Source organism: Argiope bruennichi, chromosome 3 (assembly GCF_947563725.1).
Source record: "Argiope bruennichi chromosome 3, qqArgBrue1.1, whole genome shotgun sequence".
In the NCBI taxonomy this organism is placed as follows: Eukaryota; Metazoa; Arthropoda; class Arachnida; order Araneae; family Araneidae; genus Argiope; species Argiope bruennichi.
In genome coordinates this window covers 21,391,831-21,414,038 of record NC_079153.1, presented here as the reverse complement: position 1 = coordinate 21,414,038, position 22,208 = coordinate 21,391,831, and the positions used below count along the sequence as shown (strand labels likewise).

Here is a 22,208-nt window from a genome sequence, read left to right as displayed (position 1 = left end):
AGAAATTTGCGATTCAGGTGAAAGATGCCAAAACATTCAACGCACAAGCTAGCGCGTGTCTATCGTATGACGGAAGAATTGGATATTCCCCATAACAACAGTTCCAAAAAACCCTTGATAAGTATCCTATGGTATTTTCCGTACTAGTTTCAACCTGGACAGAGGTTGCTTCCACATGATTTCGAGATCCTATTTCAGATCTCACTTCAGTTTCTGTTTCGCTTTGAGGTTGATTCAAAATGTCTTTGAAATAATCTCTGGACAAAAGAAGCGCACTTTCATTAGGACGGTTCGCTAAATACTCACGGTTGCCGAAGTTGGTAAACAGCAAATCCAAATCCAGTCACCAAAAGCAGCTGTGTGGTGTGGGTTTAATGCACCATTTCTCGCATTTCTTCGAGGAATTAAATGCTAGAGGCACAGTAACATGCCGATCATAGTGGTGCAATAAATATTATAATTACTGAATAATATCGTTCCGTATCTAGAAACACATCGTTACCTATTGCGCACAATTCGTATGCAAGATGAAGCTTTTCCATACATTAGCCTCCGTATTAAGGACGCCCTAAAAATCATTTACAGAAGAATGTGTCATCAGGCCCCAATGTCGCGATCTGTGGTCTCTTCGATTCCCAGATATCAATCCATGTGACCTTTGGTTTTGGGAACATTTGACACATTTGGTAAGTAGTGGTTATTTAGGAATTTTACATGATCTTAAAGACAAGTAAATAAATTTCACGATATGTATGTAGTAATACACAGCGTGTTACTACATACATGCCGATCGTTGAAAATAATGCCGATATGCCGATCGTTGAAAATTATGGCCTTTCATGTTACACATATTTGTTGTAATAAATATCTATAAACTATATTTACTGTATGCTAGATGTGTAATTCATTAAAAAACCCTGGCGATTTATGAAGTGTGGAGATCTTTGAAAAAATCGATTTCGAATTTTTTGACGATTACAAAGTTTTCTCTTTGTATACTTCGTTTATGAGGAAGTAATAAAATCGAATTGTTAATTCTGTTTTTGTACTCTACAGAAATTCAAAATACTGATTTGATATTACTCCAAAATATTTGTTACAAATACTGTGAAGCAGTAGGAAAATTTTATTGGCGGTTTAGTAACAATTAATTTAATAATTTAATTCTTATTAATAAAAAATTATGTTTTCCTTTACCATACACAGTATCATACTAACAGTAACATCAAGGATGCCCTCAAGATATATTTAGGAAATGGAATGTGAAATAGTAAAAAGATGGGAAAGACAGATATTAAAAAAAACATTTTGCCTGAAGATATTAAAATATAAATGCTTTTTTAACTTCATTTAAAAATCGTTTCTTAAAGTAGTTTCGCGGTTTCTATTAATTAAAATTGATTCAAAACTTCATTGCTTGCCGTTAGCTGTCAAAGCAAATTAAAATTCTTCGTTGAAAATTTAAATGGCACTCATATATATTTGAACTGTACTCAGAAGATTAAATAAAAATTTCCCAGAAAATTGTAAATAACGTTTTAAAAAAAAATTATTCTACTTCTTTTCATTTTTTTTAAAGTTTTTGGGATCATCTTTTATTTTTCAGAAAAGATGAGAGATTTTAAAGTTCCTTGGTGCAAGATTTTTCCATTTTAATTAAAAAAACTTGCAAATGATATTATTTGGAAAGTTCGCCTTGTGCTAATATTAAATCGACTGTTTCTTTTAAAAATGGCACAAGCTCGATTTTTCCTGTTTTGAGAAAATTAAAGGTTAGCATATTGAATAATGTATATATAAAAAATTAAATAACACTTGTATTAATCTTAATAATAACAACATTTTGATTCTCCATAAAAAGCTGTTGCTAACTTACAAAGCAAATAAATCCAAAACAAATGATAATATTCTAACAAAGGTCATGATGACATGTCGAATAATGCAAATGTAATCACACGACCTCGCGATCTACATCCATAGAATTTGGACTAATGTTGTTACGGATTTTCTTCCTCGTCCGTAGGGGTTCTTTTAAGTCCTTTAGTAGAAAACAACGTTGACGTTTATTTAACACAAAGACACACACGACGAATACAAAGACGACAACTATATACACCCGAGACGTAGACACAGCACAGCACACTGCAGCAGCTAATAGCCCACAAGTAGTAATCGTCCATAACACTTGAAGCGGCCAGACAGAATCCAACAGGAGAAGGGATCCTCGGAGTTTCGCACTGCGGTCTCTCCAACGGCTGAATTTCTCACTGTCTCCTCGCTTTAGCTGTATTCACCTGCCGACTCACTATCACACGACTGGCTACTCCACACACAACTTGATGCTGCTTCCGCAATAGACAACAGGATTCGGCACACACCCAGTTCAGCAATAGCTTGGGCATCACACGACACTGGCACTCCACCGTTACTTCGTTATCATCTCAAAGACTCGTTACTTGTCTACGACTCCGACTCCGATTTAATTCACGACTCATTCATTCCGGCTTGAGACTGCCGGTCTTTTATAGTTCCCGGGGGCGGGCCCAAAAGGTTTTCGGACCAATCAGGCGTATCTCAGTTCCTGCTGGATGGATTGATAAAATTCTCAAAGTTTCCAGTAATTTCTATTTTGTCACCAAATTCTTCGCCAAGCTCTAAAATCACTGACGCGGCATCCAATCAGCACCCACAGGGCTGATCGTAAAACTGTCTTTCTTGCGATGACACTCTTCGGGGAGGGGAAGCAAAATTACAGGTTTGTAACAATATTAAATAAAACAAATTAATGTTTGCTTTATTTAATATTAGTCATTATATTGTTTTATTAACAATTCTTTGCAGCAGATGAAGAGTAAAAGATAAATATTCATTTTATAAAATATTTCTTTGTAATTGAAACAATCTGTTTATTTGCATGTACAAATTTCCACTAAACAATACTTGTCATTATTTTTATGTTTTTTTTTTCTTTTACGCTTAATGTCCTTTTGTATGTAAAGGTATTAAATAACAATAATTGATATAACGAAATATTTTAAAATTTTATTTTATTTTTTAAAAAAGAATCTTGTAAAAAAGCATCTTGTAATTTGTTAAAAAAGTAATAGCAATAGTATTCTATCCTCGATAAAAAAGGACCTGTTAATGTATTTTATCTAATAATGTTTTATTCATTCATACATTCAACAACTTTCTGAATTTGTATTTGTACAGAATTTTTCTTCTGTACTTTTACACGAATTAAAGATTCCTCTAAACAATCCTAAAATTATCATCAGACCCTTTTTGCCCTTTAATGATTCAAACGTAACTCCGCTTGATAGAGTAGGCGGTGTAGAATCTGTCAAGTTTATATCGATTCCCAACCCCCTCATCTTAACATTTATTTTGAAAGGAAGAAAGAAGAAAACTTTAATCTAAAGAAACGGTGAAAGACATGCTTTGTTTGCCGATTCTTTTTAGCGTTCTTTTGTCATTTCTGACAGTGAAACCTCTTGCAAAGTTGAGATGCTTAAAAGAAAAAAAATCACTTGTAGTGACAGTTAACCTCTTGTAATGTTGATTAGATTACTGTTGCATCTTAAAACTCCTCGAAGGAAACCGATAAGATTAGGAACATTGGAATTTTAGATCTTATTCATCCTAATGTCATTGAAATTTTTCCTGCTCTACCTCCTTTTTACTTTCTCTTATACATAGTATAGATAAATTACAGTAATTGTCAAAAATTCGAGACTTTGACGAATCTCCACGTTTTAAACCTTCCTGAATTCGAAAAACACATTTTTGGAAAATGTCCGTCTATCTGTCTGTGACAAAATAACTCAAAAACACTTTCAGCTGGATAGTTGAAATTTGGTATACGCTCTTTATACCAGATTTGTAGATTTTTTAATCAAATTTTGAGTATCATTTATTCAGAGAAAATCTGTCTGTTCGATTATTCGAATATAAGTTAACACGAGAATTACCAAATGAAAAGAGTTTTATGGATAAAATTTGGTACATAGATTTAATATCTTAATAGTGTAAACACCTGTCAAATGTTGAGCCAATTACAGCAAAATATTAACCGTTCTGTCGGTCTGTACATTCAGAAGCATGTAAACATGATAATTAAAAAATGCAGAGACTTAAATATATCAAATTTGGTATGGGATTTTGTGACTACAATTGTAGTTTGGTGTCAAATTTTAATTTCAATCGATTAAGAAAAAATTGTCTAAAACTCAAGTTCCATACTATTTACCATTTTCTAAGGATTTATTGCTAAGTAACTCGTGAAGTATGGCACGACAGATTCAGTAAGAATGCTACGTATGCTATTTTCCTGCCAAAAGTCAATATTTCGCCAATGTACGCCAACTATTGTACGCCAATGCCATGAAAGTCATTCTTCGACATGACAAGTGTATTAGAAAGTGTGCGAGAAAGTTTTGGGGAGACCACTCCCGCTGGTTTAACTTGTGAATTTAAAAATTAATAAAAAAATTATAAAATAGATTTTGAAATTTAAAAAAAAATGTATTTTTCATTTATATATTAAGTGTTTTAATTTAAAATAAGAATCAGTGTCAAATATATAATATATTTTGAAATATACTGAAAAAACTGAAACTGTTCTTTAATATAAAGAATGCCAAATTTCAATTGATTATAATTCCTTAAACAGTTTACTGGAAATAACAAAAATTTATAGACATTTGAGCTTTATTAATCAAAAAAATACAAATATGTATTGTAAAGTGGGCATTGTTGCTTAGAAAAGAATGAATTCATGCAAATCTAAGAAGAAGACGAGTCCTTGGAAGGAAAAAAATATTATTTTGCAGTACGCTCCCGAATAAGCGGCCTAATGTGGCGGAAGAGCAGACCGGTTAACAAAAAAGCTGAATGGACTGGAATTCTATGAACTCATTTCTTTGTTGTAATACGTATTTTCTCAGTTCTTATTGATTAGTATGCTCTCTATTTATCTCAATATAATAAGAACACGGCCGCGGCCCGGTGAATCGTGGAAGCAATTGTCATAACGTGTCAAGTTAAATTAGAAAGCTCTGTATTTTTAGTTTATATATGTTTATATACCGCACTTCATGTTTCAAGAATTTATTGCAGAAAAGGTAAATTAAAGAACATAAATTTTTCACATTTTAACATAAATACTGTAATACTAACTTAAATGCAGGAAACATAAAGAAAAATGTAAATCGTAGGCCCTAATTCTTAAGAAAATTGACTCAAACGGATTTTATTTTTCACCGATAAATGATTACACAGACATGAAAAGGTAACCTTAACATAAGGAAAGGCTTTTTTATTTTTGAAAAAGTCCTTAATAAATGAATGCCTCTACATTTTAGTTTTCTCATTTAATTATGATAAAAGAAAATTAAGTCAATTAATCACGAACCGGACATTCGGGAATGTATTGTATGTACTTATAGAGAAAATATTTCTTTGATGACATACATTTACAATTTTATTTTGCAATAATTAGTTTCGGAATTATGAGCAATATTTGCAAACTTTTCACATACTATAACATTCACAAAAGATTGGAAGAAAGAACATTTTGAACTACAAGTTTATTATCATATTTTAAGAACAGATAAAAAAATTGGGAATAAGTGCTAAAATATTCCATTTAGCATCACAGAATTAGTAATGAATTTTCTAATTTATTGCCAAAAAAACATGCAACTATTAATGAATTTTCCAATTTATTGCTAAAAAAATAAAACATGTAACTATTAATGAATTTTCCAATTTATTGCCGAAAAAATAAAACATGTAACTATTAATGAATTTTCCAATTTATTGCCGAAAAAATAAAACATGTAACTATTAATGAATTTTCCAATTTATTGCCGAAAAAATAAAACATGTAACTATTAATGAATTTTCCAATTTATTGCCGAAAAAATAAAACATGTAACTATTAATGAATTTTCCAATTTATTGCCGAAAAAATAAAACATGTAACTATTAATGAATTTTCCAATTTATTGCCGAAAAAATAAAACATGTAACTATTAATGAATTTTCCAATTTATTGCCGAAAAAATAAAACATGTAACTATTAATGAATTTTCCAATTTATTGTTCAAAAAATAAAACATGTAACTATTAATGAATTTTCCAATTTATTGCTCAAAAAATAAAACATGTAACTATTAATGAATTTTCCAATTTATTGCCGAAAAAATAAAACATGTAACTATTAATGAATTTTCCAATTTATTGACGAAAAAATAAAACATGTAACTATTAATGAATTTTCCAATTTATTGCCGAAAAAATAAAACATGTAACTATTAATGAATTTTCCAATTTATTGACGAAAAAATAAAACATGTAACTATTAATGAATTTTCCAATTTATTGCCGAAAAAATAAAACATGTAACTATTAATGAATTTTCCAATTTATTGCCGAAAAAATAAAACATGTAACTATTAATAAATTTTCCAATTTATTGCCGAAAAAATAAAACATGTAATTATTAATTAAGTTTATTTCCAAATTAGTGCAATTTCAGTCGTTTATATGCTAGAAAATACAGTTTCAGATTATAGAAGTAACTTTAACCTGGGGGTATGTATTAATTTCTTATATATATATATATATATATATATATATATATATATATATATATATATATATGTAGTGACGAGCGCTTGTTGGCGAGCGCCATCTGCTGGTTGTTAGACGGAGTTGACGCTGGTTAGACGGGGAGCAGATCAGACGGATCTGGACGAGAGTGAAGACGTGTCAGATCAGACGGATCTGGACGAGAGTAAAGACGAGATGAGACGCGACGTATTCGACGAAATCTACTGAATGTTCAATTCTTTTATGTTAATGTATATATGTCCTAATCGTCCTAAATGTAATTAAATGTGCGTTCTAAAATAGTAGTGATTTCTGAGTCCTACAAATATGGGGGTTCGGCCGAGATATTAATGAAGACCGGCACATAGACGAAAGAAGAGCCAAACAGGAGTGAAATTTGACGTGCTACAATAAACCTTTTGTATATCAACTACTTGTGGACTGACGCAGTGTGGATCGACGTTGAAGAAATTGTGAGTACAATTTTGATTTATTCTCAAGTATGGCATTTCTTACACGAGCACGAAAGAGCGACTTACTAACTTTAGTAGACGAATTAGAACTAACGGCACCACAGGATGCCAAAGTGCGACAGTTAGTTACAATGATAACAAAGTCGAAAGACTATGACGAAAAGTTCGTAAAAGATTTACTTTTAACTATCACTCAGGAGCGCGAAAGGTTAGATGCTGAAAAGGCCAAAGCCGAAAAGGCTAAGGCAGAAGCCGAAAAGAATGAGCGTGAATATACTTTGAAAAAGTTAGAACTTGAGTTAAAAAGTAGAGAAAATACTTTAACTGTATCAGATATGCCTAAGACTGATATATTAAAATTGCTAAAGAATTACGATAATAGCGGAGACATAAGTGTTTACCTTTCGTTATTTGAGAAACAAATAAGTAGGGCTAACATTGCAAAAGAAAACTGGATTTCTTATTTACTCGGGTTATTACCATTGGATATAGTCAATTTAATTGCTCGCGAACCTGATCCATCAGCTAATGACTATGATTACATAAAAAAACTCTTGCTTAAAAGATTTAAATTAACTTCCGAACAACTCAGGCAGAAGTTCTTTACTCACAAACGAGATTCTTCTTCATCATGGCTGGATTTCGGTTTTGAACTGAATAACTTTTTTGAGGAATGGATAAATTGTTTAGAAATAACCGATTTTGAAGATTTAAAGCAGCTAATGGTCGTTGACCAGTTAAAGAGTAAAATACCAAATGACGTAGGCGATCATTTCCTCGACGATTTGCCCAAAATAAAGAAAGTAGAAGATTTGGTTAATAAACTGGACGAATATGAAGCTGCACGAAGTCACCTTAAAAAGGAAACAAACAGAAATTGGCGTGTTTCCGAAAACAGAAGTAAATTTGATATCGCGAAAGAAGCTAAAAATTCACCATTGCCGTTCGTTCGTGCTCAAAAGAATTATGTTGATGATAATTACTATAACAAGAGTAATAATAAATGTTTTAATTGTAATGAGACTGGCCATAAATCAACTAATTGCAAGTTTAAAAACAAAGGATTGAAATGTTTCCAATGTGGTAACTTTGGCCACAAAGCCAGTAACTGCCCGCAAAGAGATTTTAAAGTGTCTCTCTCTAATAAAGTGTATATTCGTAACTCTCCAAAAACTGTAAATAAGCTTAGTAAAAATGTTAAAATAAATGGTGTAAATTGTGATGCATTAATTGATACTGGAAGTGATATTACTATGATCAATTATGACTTTTATTTGAAAATTGGTAAACCTAATTTAATGACTGATAATGTGAAATTAGCTGGTATAAGTGGAGATAGCATTACTCCTCTAGGTTTTTTTTATTGTGATATATTAATTGATGAATATGTAATATCAACTAATGTGTATGTGTTAGAAATAATGCCGAACGAAATAATCATTGGCATGGACGTATTAAATAATCTAAGCTTTTCATTTCAAGAAAATCAAATTATCATTCATGAAAAAAGAGCCCAAATAAATTACACCCGGCTAGTGAGAAACGAGGTCAAGGTCGTATCACTACGTTCCTCGGAGCTGAAAAGAGACAGTCAGGCACCTATTTTTGCTGAGACTGGCAATAAAATAAATACACATCCTCTCCCATACTTCATTCATTTAACGGATTCGATAAACTATGATGAAATCGACATGAGTCATGTAAAAAACCCGTTGAGACAGGAAATAAATCGTCTTTTAAATAAGTATTCGCCAAACAAAACAAAAAGTACGGATTTGCAAATGAAAATAATATTGAGCGATGATATTCCGATTAGTCATAACCCTCGAAGGCTGCCTTTTAAAGAACAAAAATTCGTTGAAACTCAGATTGATAAATGGTTACAGGAAGGGATAATAAAACCCAGTAGTTCAAATTTTTCTTCACCCGTGGTTTTGTGCAAGAAGAAGGATGATAGTTATAGGTTATGCATTGATTATCGTAAGCTAAATAAAAAGATGATTAAAGATCGGTACCCTTTACCCCTCATAGAAGATTTGCTCGACAAACTTGAGCAATCAAAAATATTTACTACTTTGGACTTGAAAAACGGATTTTTTCATGTAGACGTAGAGAAAGATAGCACAAAATTTACGTCTTTTGTAACACATCATGGGCAGTGGGAATTTCTTAAAGTACCATTTGGACTTTCCAATAGTCCGAGTGTATTTCAGCGTTACATTAATGTGATATTTAGGAATTTGATGCTAGATGGAACTGTACTGATTTATATGGACGAAATTATTATACCATCCAAAACCGAGGAAGAAGGGCTAGAAAAATTACAACGTGTTCTGAAGGTTGCATCAGAGTACGGTTTGGAGTTTAATTTTAAGAAGTGTCAGTTTTTAAAACCACAAATAGAATTTTTAGGCTATAGAATCCAAAACGGAACTATACAGCCCTCTGTATCTAAAACGGTAGCTGTAAAAAAATTTCCACAACCACAAACTGTTAAACAAGTACAAAGCTTTTTAGGCCTTACTAGTTATTTTCGGAAATTCATACCCCACTATTCAAAAATCGCAAAACCGCTTAGTGATCTACTAAGAAAAGACATTGCATTTAAGTTTGAATCTGAACAAAAGGAAGCTTTTCAAAAACTCAAAGATATTTTAACTCAGGAGCCAATTTTGCATCTCTATCAACAGGGATCAGTTTTAGAACTCCATACAGATGCTAGCAGTCAGGGATTCGGAGCAGTGCTGCTGCAACAGGGAACCGACAATAAGTTTTATCCTATTCATTATTTTAGTCGAAAAACATCTCCACAACAAGAAAAATATAGTAGCTATGAATTAGAAGTTTTGGCTGTGATCGAAGCGTTAAAAAAATTTAGACATTATTTACTGGGTTCTAAATTTAAAATTGTGACTGATTGTTCCGCTTTTCAACAAACTATGAGTAAAAGAGATCTTACACCAAAAGTTGCAAGATGGGCTTTACAATTAGAGGAATTTGATTACCAAATTGTTCACAGATCAGGAAAACAAATGGCACACGTAGATTCTCTTAGTCGAAACGCAGTACTTGTTGTTACTCGTTCATATAGTGAAGTGACCACTAAAATAGCCAATGCTCAAAATCAGGACGAATTCCTTAAGAAATTGAAAGCTTTGATTGATAAACAAGAAGACGGTGAACACATTGTGAGAAATGGAGTTTTATACAAATACGATAATGGTAGAGAATTGCCCATAGTCCCAGAAGCATTACAAAGAGAAATTATTCGAGAAATTCACAATAAAGGACATTACGCTGTGGCTAAGACGGAAGAAATTTTAAAGCAAGAATTTTACATACCAAAGTTGAGGTCAAAAATAGAAAGTGTGATTGCCAATTGCGTGGAGTGTATTCTTTGTAATAAGAAACGTGGGAAAGGTGAAGGTTTCCTTAACCCCATCCCAAAAGAAAATTTGCCTTTAAGTACATATCACATAGATTTCATTGGCCCTATGCCTTCTACAAATAAGAACTATCAGCATATTTTTTCAATAGTCGACGCTTTTACAAAATTTGTCTGGTTGTACCCGGTTGAATCAACATCTACTCAGGATGCAATAACTAAACTTAAGCTTCAACAATCTACTTTTGGAAATCCGACAAGAATAATAACAGACAGAGGTTCAGCTTTTACCTCAAAAGAATTTGAAACATACTGTCAGGATGAAAATATTGAACATTTCAAAATTAGCACTGGAATTCCTCGCGGAAATGGACAAATTGAAGTAATGCATAAAATTTTAATACCCATTCTATCAAAACTCTCAATAACAGACCCTACCAAATGGTATAAACATGTTGCATCAGTGCAAAAAATAATCAATAGTACTGTTTCGAGGAGTACAAAGTTTACCCCGTTTGAGCTTTTAACTGGTGTAAAATTAAAAGATACAACTGATTTACATTTAAAGGAAATATTGGAAGAAGAATACACAAAAGCAATGATGGAAGATCGAAATAATATGAGAGAAGAAGCAAGGGAAAACATTTTGAAGATGCAAGAAGAGAATCGGAAAAGTTTCAACAAACGAAGAAAAGTGGCGCGCATCTACAAACTCGGTGAATTAGTGGCCATACAACGGACGCAGTTTGGAACTGGACTCAAACTAAGACCAAAGTTTCATGGACCATATCGGATTGTTAAGGTCAAACCTAAGGATCGCCATGACGTGGAAAAAGTTGGATGTCATGACGGACCAAATACAACTTCCACAGCAGCCGATTTCATGAAAGCATGGTCTTCAGACTAAAAGAAAAAAAAATGTTTATTGTTTTATCCAGATACTGTTTTCTTTTTTTTATTCTTTCAGATTTTTCTACTTTAACTTTCGAGGACGAAAGAGACGTCAGGATCGCCGAATGTGGTGACGAGCGCTTGTTGGCGAGCGCCATCTGCTGGTTGTTAGACGGAGTTGACGCTGGTTAGACGGGGAGCAGATCAGACGGATCTGGACGAGAGTGAAGACGTGTCAGATCAGACGGATCTGGACGAGAGTAAAGACGAGATGAGACGCGACGTATTCGACGAAATCTACTGAATGTTCAATTCTTTTATGTTAATGTATATATGTCCTAATCGTCCTAAATGTAATTAAATGTGCGTTCTAAAATAGTAGTGATTTCTGAGTCCTACAAATATATATATATATATATATATATATATATATAATTTAAAAGGATATTTTATAAAAAACCTAAGTATTAGAAAATGTCTCCAAAAAATAAAAGATTATCGACATAGTTAGTGACTTTTAAGGTAAGACTACGAAAAAAAGTCTATTTTTCACGAAATTCTGATTTTTTTTTTACTTAATATTTTTAATGTTTGAACAGGTTTCTTTATAAACAAGCCAGGATTTTGTTTCTAAGTCTATTCTTTGGGAAGTTACACTGATTTTTATATGTACATTTATATAAGTTTTATTGCAATTTTACATCTTTAGAAGCTGTTTTCTAATCTTTCATAAAATTTTTTAAGTAGTTCTTCATAAATTAAAATCTAATGCATGTTTTTTTGTTCAGATTTGGTATAATAATTTCTCAATGTGTTCTGCAGATCTTTAACTAGAGATTAAGTAATCTATTCATTCAGAAATATTTTACAACTGTTTTAATGCTTCACAATACGAAAAAAAAAATTCTTGTTAATTATCACTCGAACACTTAAAGAATGGGTAGAAATACAGCTTATTTTTTAGTTCAGCAACTGTATAATATATTTCTAACATTATCTGCACAATTTTAAGGAAATCGTCTGATACATCTCTAAACCAGAAGATTTTAGCTTTTTACTTCTTTTAAAGAAAAAAAAAAGCCCCATTTTTTTACAATTTTTAAAAAAAGATGTTAGATACTTAACTGGTATAATTTGAATTGAATCAAAACTAAAACTATTTTCGAACGTTTTTCAAAAAATTAATCCCGAACGTAGTCACATACCTTAAGGTCAACATAGTTAACGTTGGTTATAGTTTAGTAAGAAATTAAAAAAGTCCCTTTCTTTTTCAATCCGTGCAAACTCAATTTACATCTTTTTCTCTGCTTAAACTTCAAATAAGAAGAAATAAAGGAGTAGGAGAAATAAAATGAATTCTTTTGATTTTACTCGCTATTTCCATTTGCTTTTTAAAACTGTCATTTTATACCAATATTTTTTTATTGGTTTATTGAAATGACCCCTTACTTGGAAATCCAGGAGGAGAGTGGCGATGTTGTAGGGCACCCAGCAGATGGCGAACACTGTGGTCAAGATGAGGAATCGCTTGGCCACCAGCTTCCGGCGTTCCATTATATTCTGGATGCGGAAAGTCACACACTATGAAAAAACAAACAAAAAGGATGTAATAAATGTTTAAGACAATCCATTTTCTTTCTTTAAATTTTTATTCTATTGATCGGAAAGTTTCTATATTGATTTGTTGGATCCTTTTTATACCGTAGAAAAATTGACAACTTTTTACACATTTTCATTTAAAATGACTTATCGGTTTGATTAGATTAATTATCTAAATGGGTGGAATTTCGCCATTTCCTCTCTCTCTTTGATGTGTTAGAATAAGGAGATTTCGCCCACTTGTGTGTCCTAGATTATAATATTACTTTTTTACTTCTTACTCTGGAGAATGTTGAATGTGCATGATCACTTAATATGTTCAACATATTAACCCTTGAAGCAAAAAAAAAAAAAAAAAAAAAAAAAACTCCTCTTAACCGAAACCAATCTAGATGATAACACATTTTTTTTTGCAGAACGAAATTATTAAGAGATCTCGAAAATGGTTTCGCTTCCTTAGATTAAACTCAAACAAATAGATTTTTAACATGGTTTTTATTTTCTTATTTTCAGTTAATTATGTAACAACCCTCATTATCAGCAATCTTTTGCCAAACAATGTGCAAATTTTCAGTGTCGTATCGGTAAAAATCAATTGGTTACTGAACAAAATATCTGGAGACGGCATTTTCGATGTCATTCAAATGTTCAATTTTTTTCGTCACCTAGAAAGTATTGTAATTATCGGAATAAATAGAAATCCGATGGCGCAATATCGGGAGAGTTTGATGGGACCTGACTCATCGTCAATGTTTCCCATCAAAATTCCAGGGTTTCCAGGGTTCGTTTGCGCAGTATGGTCTTGTATTATCGTGTGACACAATATGTCTTAATTAAAGTTCTTGGAAGATCGTCCAAGATTATATAAGAATGTTTTGACAGTTTTTCGATTTTTCGACAGAAATTAGCTTCCACTTCTACCCTGAACACGTCATTGCCTAAAATTGTTCGTCTTCCTGATTGGTATGAGTAAGAAAGATTAAAATTACACGATCTAAACTTTGAAAACCACCTCTGGTATTTGCAAGCGTCTAATGCAATTGGATAAACAACGCAAATGTTTTTAGAATCAAATGTTGTGCTACTGGTTTTATGAAACTCAAAAAGCGTATAATTCTTCTAATAATCGATTGGCCATTTCAACCAAAATTGCAAAGAAATGATTTATTCACAAATAAACAAACTATTTTAAATGTCTTTGGAACGACTTTGAAATGCAAACACAATGAGCTAATGAATGGTGAACAAACACTGATATGCTCAAAACAACTTTATTTTTTCAGTTCACCTTGTATTGATTAATAGATTAATTTGACTGAATTTTGATTCTATGCTGGTAGCCTTACTTGTAGTAAAGTAAATTTGGAAAATATTGAATTTTATGATTCCACAATTTTTATATTAGAGGGAAAAAAATTTTTAACTTAAAAATTAATATCGTTTAGAACATTATTAAAGAAACTGTTTCTTTGCAAATTCTTCTTTTATTTGGGAGACACGTGCAAACAAAAATAGGGTGTTCTAAATATATACAAATTTTGATTATTGCATGGATCAAAGAGTCTCAAAGTTTTAAAATCTTGTACCACATAAACATGAATTTTGAATGACACACACACACACACACACACACACACAGAGAGAGAGAGAGAGAGAGAGAGAGAGAGAGACATGCCAATTGACGGGTTTAATGTAATTGAGAGGAATACATTATAAAATAGGAATTGCCAAATAATTTAATTACGCAAAATTCTACTAATATAGACTGTATAATTGTTTCCTTATTAAATAAATTAACGTTCAAACGGTGGAAGTTAAAGTTGTGAAAATTCAAAAATTCCTTGCACAATCATCTGAAACAGATTGCAACTCCCCTAGCGGAAAATAAAGGAACTAACAAAAATATTGATAACATAACTTTGAAAATACAACAATGAAGTGATTACAATATCCATAAAAGCTGTGTATAAAGCTTAGGAACACTAGTTCCACATTAAAGCTATTGATTTATTTTTAAGAACTTAATTTTAAAATACAGCATTTATAAATATGATGATAATTAAATCAGCTCTGAATACGATGCATTCTGCAATATTCTAAAGAATAATTAAATAGCAATGCTTGTAATAGCCGTGTTTTATCGAACGATTTCCAGAAACTAGTTAAATAATGTCAGTTTGCATTCATATGGAACAATGAATCCAACCAACTTAAATAATAGCAAATTGCGAATTAAAAATATTTTTTCTTAGTGAATAGTTTCCAAGTCAACACTCGAAATATGTTAATGAATGCTTTACTACATTTAAATTAAGTAAACAAGCTATATTAAATTAAATTTTTCAATAAAACAGAGATGCGATGCAGTCAAAATTTATAATTAAATTATTATTAAGAGTCCAATTCAGGACTCGTAATGATAATTTTAACAACAAATTCGGATCAATTCTCAGAAAATATATTTATTTTCTGGAAAATTGATCTAAAGATCTCTTAAACTTCGTCATATCAATAAATGAAAAGAGTTTTTTTATATAGAATAAAATGAGATGAAAAATAACAAATGTCTAGCTTTAATTTCAATACATGGATTCAAAAGGCATATTTATTTGTTTCAAATCTTTTTTTTTTATCTTCGTCAAAAACTTCTCAATTTGAATTTGCTTAATTAATTTCTTTATTTGATAAATTTAATTGAACTCTTCCATTATTAAAAATGAAAGCTTTGAAATACGAAGAAAGAACAAGAAACAAAGCTGTTAGCAAATATTTATTATTTAAATTAGAATTAGATAAATAATCTTGGGGAAAACCATTAACTAGCTCATATTACTAATCAAGCCATATATTTATGAAAGTAACAAATAAAACATGGAATTTGCTTCTTGAATTAAAAAACATTTTTATCCAAAACACAGTTATTATTTTATGCCTTAATATTCTTAGAGAATATTTTGTTTTTAATGATATATTTTATTAATTAGTAGCTGAAAAGTACTTTGCTTTCTCTTTTAATTTAATTATGTCAAAGAAATGATCAGATTTGTTGGTTAGAAGACATTTGATTCAGAATATAATAATATTTTGTGTTTTATACAATGAAGAGATTAATATCTAGCTTTGTGACTTTTTTTTATATAATTAATTTTTAAAAACATGATTATTTAAACATTAATTGATCATGGGTATTTATTGGATTTTATAAGTCAAATATAAAGTAATTCACTTTGAGAGGCTTTCTCAAGGTTGAGATATTGAAAATTGACAAAAAAAATCTTTGGAAGTATGTTTTGAATTAATATTTAAGTTTCAGATAAAATAAATAAAAAATAATTTTTAAAAATATTCTATAGTTTGAGTTTGAAATTGGATTAATTGATGAAGAATAAATTGTTAATAATTTTAAGAGAACAACATGTTTAAACTTACGAAACATTAAAACGTTCTAAACAAGGAATGAAAAAAGAAGACGCGAAAAAAAGAAAGATGTCGCTGCATTAACTTGATTTTTTAAAATCTGTATAAAATATTATTCTAAAGCTTTTCACATAATTGGAAATATTCGTTTGCATTAGTTCAAATGTTTTGTTGAAGGATTTCTTTCTTTTTTTTTTGCTTCAAATTTTCGTCTGCTTTTAATGTATTTAAAATTATCTAGAATACACTGCGTTGCTTGGGAGAAAATACTTAAAACTTTTAACAATAGAATGTTAACTATTAATAAGACTAAATTAAAAGTAAATTACGATTTATTAAAAAGTTAACTATTCAGTTAACTATTGGGAAAAGAACTGTGTTTTAAAATGTTGTCCGCAATGAGATTTAGTGTTCATGGCAGTACATTTTTATGGTGTTGTTCATTCAAATATTAAAGTGCATATACAACCAATTTTGAAAAAAAAACTATCTTTGCATTTTTGGCATAGCTTGGTATATCTAGTGCATGCTGTAATTGTAGTTGAAATGTTAAACAGTAATAATTCTAGTGACGATAAAGAGAAATTGTAATTTTTCACATAAAGCAATTTTAATCAATAATACTATAAATTTATTCTACATTTAATGTAATCTATCGTTTGGAAATTAGGCAAAAAACAATTGCATAAAACAGCCAACATTCATTAAAAATACACATGACTATCATTCTTTCTTATCATCAAAAGAACAATTGTTTTAAATTTTGTAATTAACTGTGTATAGTTAATTTTTGTGCAATAATATCTTTGGAAGTTATCTGAGGAAAATGCCAATTTTTAATAATTAAAATTTAAAAGAAATCTCTCGAAGGTCCACATTTCCACCATCCGAGCTATTTATGTACTAAATTACGTAGCTGTACAAACGTTCTGGCCTGTAGATAAATCACACACACACACACACACACTGTTAATAAAATAGGGAAATTAGAACAACAAACGTTTACGTTCATTATGAAAGAAAACAAACTATTAATAGAAACTTTTCGGAAAATATACAACGAAATCATACACATCGAGGTCTTTATGAATTATTTGCTTGTTAATTGTTAAGAACATTATTTGCTTATCTAATGTATCATGAAATATTTACTTTCTGTTTTATCTTTAATTATACCTAGGGAATTTTTTTTCACAAAAACAGAAAGCCGTGTACATTGTTTTTTATGTTCAACTTTTTTCCTATTTCTAAAAAAAAAAGTTGGTTAAAAAGTATATTCTGGAATTAATTTTGTGGAATATTAAAAGGATTAGGAAAGAATCTTCAAAGATGTATAACGTGATAAAATTTTTCTTTGAAGTGTTTGCATTATTTTACAGCTTTAAGTCTTTTTTTCCAAGTTTTCTGAACAAATGAAATTGCAAGAATGCTCAAAGCGGACATTTCTTGACATATTATTTGTTTTTTTCTGAGTGGAATTCCTTTCTCTTTCTCACTTTTTTTCTGTTTTGGAATCGTTTGCGAATTTGAAATCTTTATTTGCGCGAAAAATGTCATGATGCCAGTTTTAGAGAAGTAATAACGGGTTTTCTCCTGTTTTTCGAAAAAATATTTAATTAGTTGTAGTTATGTAACATCGCTTGGAAAGTTGAATGAGAATTTCATTAAATAATAAAACCCTTTATCGTTTGAAATAAGATTTAGAAATTCTCTGAAGAATTGTGCTACATATCCAATGCATATATTTACATCTGGCAACAAAACCTAATTTTCATTCAAACATTAATTTTTTTCATCACACTTAGACGGTGGCAGAGATGTTTCAGTAGGAAAGAGGACGGAGGGAGGCAAGCAACATTTTTCTAGTTTATCTTTGTTATAAAGCAAAATTAATTTCATATTTAAATAAACGTAAATAAAGATTCGGTTGTAGATTTATTTATAACTAGCCGCCTTTGGCGACCAGTCGGTTCGCCAATCTTAATGTTCGTTTAAATTTTAATAATTAAATATTTTATGCAATTACAACTTTAATAGATTCTTCAGCAAAATATTTTAAAACTTCAAATTTTGATAGTCATAAAATTCATTCATAATATTATAAAGGCCTTCAGTCATAACGTGATATGTATCTCTCTAATTTTCTGTTACCTCTCTTAAAATTTATGCTTTAAATTAAAGTGGAAAGAATTTATCTTCAATTAATATAATAATATTTTTTACTGAAACAAAGCATTTTTTTTAATAATATGATTACTGATAATAGAGTCACTGAGCGTTTAAACTTTATGATCACTAAAGAATATCTTTCTTAATTTATGTAATATCTCAAGAATTTGTTAACAAAATTTTCTCAGATTCATCATGAACGGATCGATTCATTAACAATGTTTCATTTTAAATGCATCAAACACTAAAAAAATAAAACGAATCGTTTAAAATAATCTGTCGAAAACAGGCTTAAAAAAACTACTTAAAAAACGATGTACTTAAAACTATAAGCATAAATGAAATATATATATAACTAACATAAATACAATTTAATTACAAAGGCATGCAACTAACCTAAAAATAATTTAAATCATTGAAAACAGGTTAAAAAAAACTACTTAAAAAACGATGTACTTAAAACTATAAGCATATACAAAAAATATATAACTAACATAAATACAATTTACCTTAATTAAATGATAGTGGTTGTCATGACAACAATCAGAACAATGCGCATGCTTGAATTTTCTTCGCCAGTTAGGTAACGCAAATGCGTGAATTTTTCTACGCCAGTTGGGGTAACGCTATGCAGATTATACATTTTTAATTTCCTTTATTCTGTGTTATTTTAATTCAAAAGTACTTCAGAATGAATCTGAAACATGGATTAATTAACAATGTTTAATTTTAAATGCATAAAACATTAAGAAAATAAACAGAATCGTTTGAAATAATCCGCCGAAAAGCGTTAACCCTAGCCTCATTACTGTTGGGAGAAAAAAAAAACTGAAGCCTTACTCATTTGGTGGTTGGGGAAATGGAAGATTTTTTTTGGCGGAAAAGTTGGCGGTGGGGAAAATGGAAGATTTTTTTGGCGGGAAAATTAGTTTTTAATTAATAATTAAAATCCTAATTAAAATTTCAAAAAAAGGGACTTCAGGTGCACATTCCCGACCTCTAAGGTATACATATACCAAATTTGATAGCTGTATGTCAAATGACCTGGCCTGTAGAGCGCCAACACACACACACACACACACACACACATTGAGCTTTATTATAAGTATAGATATAGATAAAAACTCATTTGCATTTACTAAGTATTTTTACAATGTGAGGAAAGTAAAAATTGTTCCACTAAACTACAGGCAATGTTAGATAATGGTAAAAATCTGGACTAGATAAAAGTTTTCATATTATTATTCAAATCTTACAATAAGATAAATAATAGCCGAAACAAATGAAATTATTGCCGTTAAATTTAACTATTGAAAGATATTTTATTCTAAATGAATTAAGCTTATGCTAATTAAATGGACGTTATAAGAAATGAAATTTATAAAATCAAATATTTTCAAAATCAAATTTGGGTTTTTAATTAAAGAATACTTTCTTAATTACAGCTATAAATGTAATATCTTTGTTGAAGCCAATAAATATTTATTTAAAATAATGATATAAATTCTCAATAAAAATTTGAATATTAGTATCGAATTCTCTTAATTTAAAATAGAGTATTTTTTTCTGATAAATTTCTATGTGGAAGTATTTTATAACTAATAGTTTGAACTTTTGAATTAATCAAGCTAAAAATAACTATAAGTTCTTTTAAAAGTAAGAGTTATAGCGAACGAAAACAGTAAATATTTTACAGTTAACAGTATTAGATTTAAACAGTTTATTAGTATCAAACGACAACAGTAAATGGCATTTTTACTAAAAATCTATCCGGTGGAAATGAGAGAGCGGTGGAAAGTCCGACAGGTTCAATAATAGGTAACGACTCTGTATTTTACATAAAGCACGAAATGCAGGTAATGAAACACAGCCGAAGCGTATAAAAGAACAGCACTTGCAGTAATCATTTGTACACAAACATCAAATCGTTAATAACAAAAACAGCACAAAGCGCTCAATCGTCCGCGCGCCTCCACTTTTATAGTTCCCATGACAGAACATCGAATGTCCTAGAACTAACGTTGAAACTCGAGTCCTAACTGAAGAATAGTTTACATTTCCGTTTATTTAGTCTCCGTTCTTTGTCAAATGGTCGTAAAGGCTGGGAATCATTGATCCGGCATCTATTCAGCATCCATTAGCGATTCTTGTAAAACCCTCTTTTTAAGTTAGAGAGTAACTACGCAGATAAGCTATATTACAGATTCGTAACATTGCTCTCATCTTTAACGAGTGCAATTCCTGGCAGTCTTATTAACTAGGATTATTATCTGTAGCTCGACAGATAATAATCTGTCAAGCTACCGATAGCTGAGAAATGGAGCTCAGCTATCGGTAGCTAGCCGATTAATGGAAATGTGGGAGCTCGCCGATTGAGGAGAAATGTGTTTGGCTTGGTTTTGGACCACTTTTTGACTCTGTAAATGAAGTCATTCAATTTCTTGACAATGGTATAAGATCCATCGCAATTCTGTTGTGGTTTCGGGTTCAAACCTTTCCATCGGAGAGTTTCCATTTAAGGCGTGTGACTAAGTTTGGATTATACATCCAGACTTGATCATTCTCTATTTAAAATGATGACGTATTGATTTGATATTGTAATGAGTATTCATTCATTCACTTGATGAATGAATTCGTTCTTATGGGAAAAGTACGTATGCTTTCTAAATGTGCCTCTAATTTCCCCATTTATTCTTTATTTGAGGAAGATATATCACGTGGCCGTCCAAAGAAGATATCACAGGGCAATTGCAACGTTTAAACAAAAAGCATCTGATTTAGTGTCAATCCTTTCACCTCATAGACCTCCTTCGATTAGATCTGAAGAAACTGAAATAAATAATAAAAGATCATATAAAATCATTCGATTCATTCCTCCGACCATGCCGCAAGATTTAATGCTGTTGTTTGAGTTTTTAGAGTTCTCACAAGTTTGTAAATTTCAGAAAAGAGAGAGGAATTAAAATGTTTGCATTGATCTGAATGCATTACCATAGGTACACCATACAGCGAAATTCAGCTTCGAGCGAGTTCCTCAGCCACGACGAGGCTAACTGATCGGTGATTGCAATTGCTTTTGACCATTTGATAAACAGGATATTCTATCCTAGAGCATCCAAAGCCATTTTTTTTAATGGTGCACCAACATAACAGTGCTGCAAGTGACCTTTTGTTCTTTTCAATTTCTGGCAATGTGGTATTCTCTGCACCATTTTTCAATGTCGGCGCGAAGTTGATCCAAGTGAAACCGTTCTCCAGGTTTACGTGCTGTTTTCAGGACTCCAGAATGCCAACAGCTAGCTTTCTCTTCCATGAGTATGTCTCAGAACTTCTGGAATTCTGCTCTTCGAGAGAATCAGTTACCATCAACAAGAATTTGCACCGTCACTTCCCGAATTAAGACATAAAACACGATCATAAAGATGTAAGGAGTCCCGAAGAGCTCAGTAGCAGTTTGTGGACGGACCCACCAGGGCAATTGCTAAGAGGACCAATGGTCACTAAGATGGTCATCGAATTTAGTTTCTTCTCCAGATTTGGTCAGGATCTTCCAGCTTAACTTTTTGGAATTCACATGAACACTGAGGATTCACAACTGTTGTTATATATTCATATACAAATTAAATATGAATTATGCGTGTATATATATATATATATAT

General features: G+C 30.9%; 1 protein-coding gene across 1 annotated transcript in view; it reads right to left on the bottom strand.

The window, feature by feature from the left end:
- The window catches only part of LOC129962777 (QRFP-like peptide receptor), a 105,506-nt gene that overhangs the window by 26,780 nt on the left and 56,518 nt on the right, over positions 1 to 22,208 (bottom strand). The window contains exon 6 of the mRNA XM_056076772.1: positions 12,814 to 12,945. Coding sequence (XP_055932747.1) covers positions 12,814 to 12,945 — 132 coding nt within the window. The remainder of the gene's footprint in view (positions 1 to 12,813; positions 12,946 to 22,208) is intronic.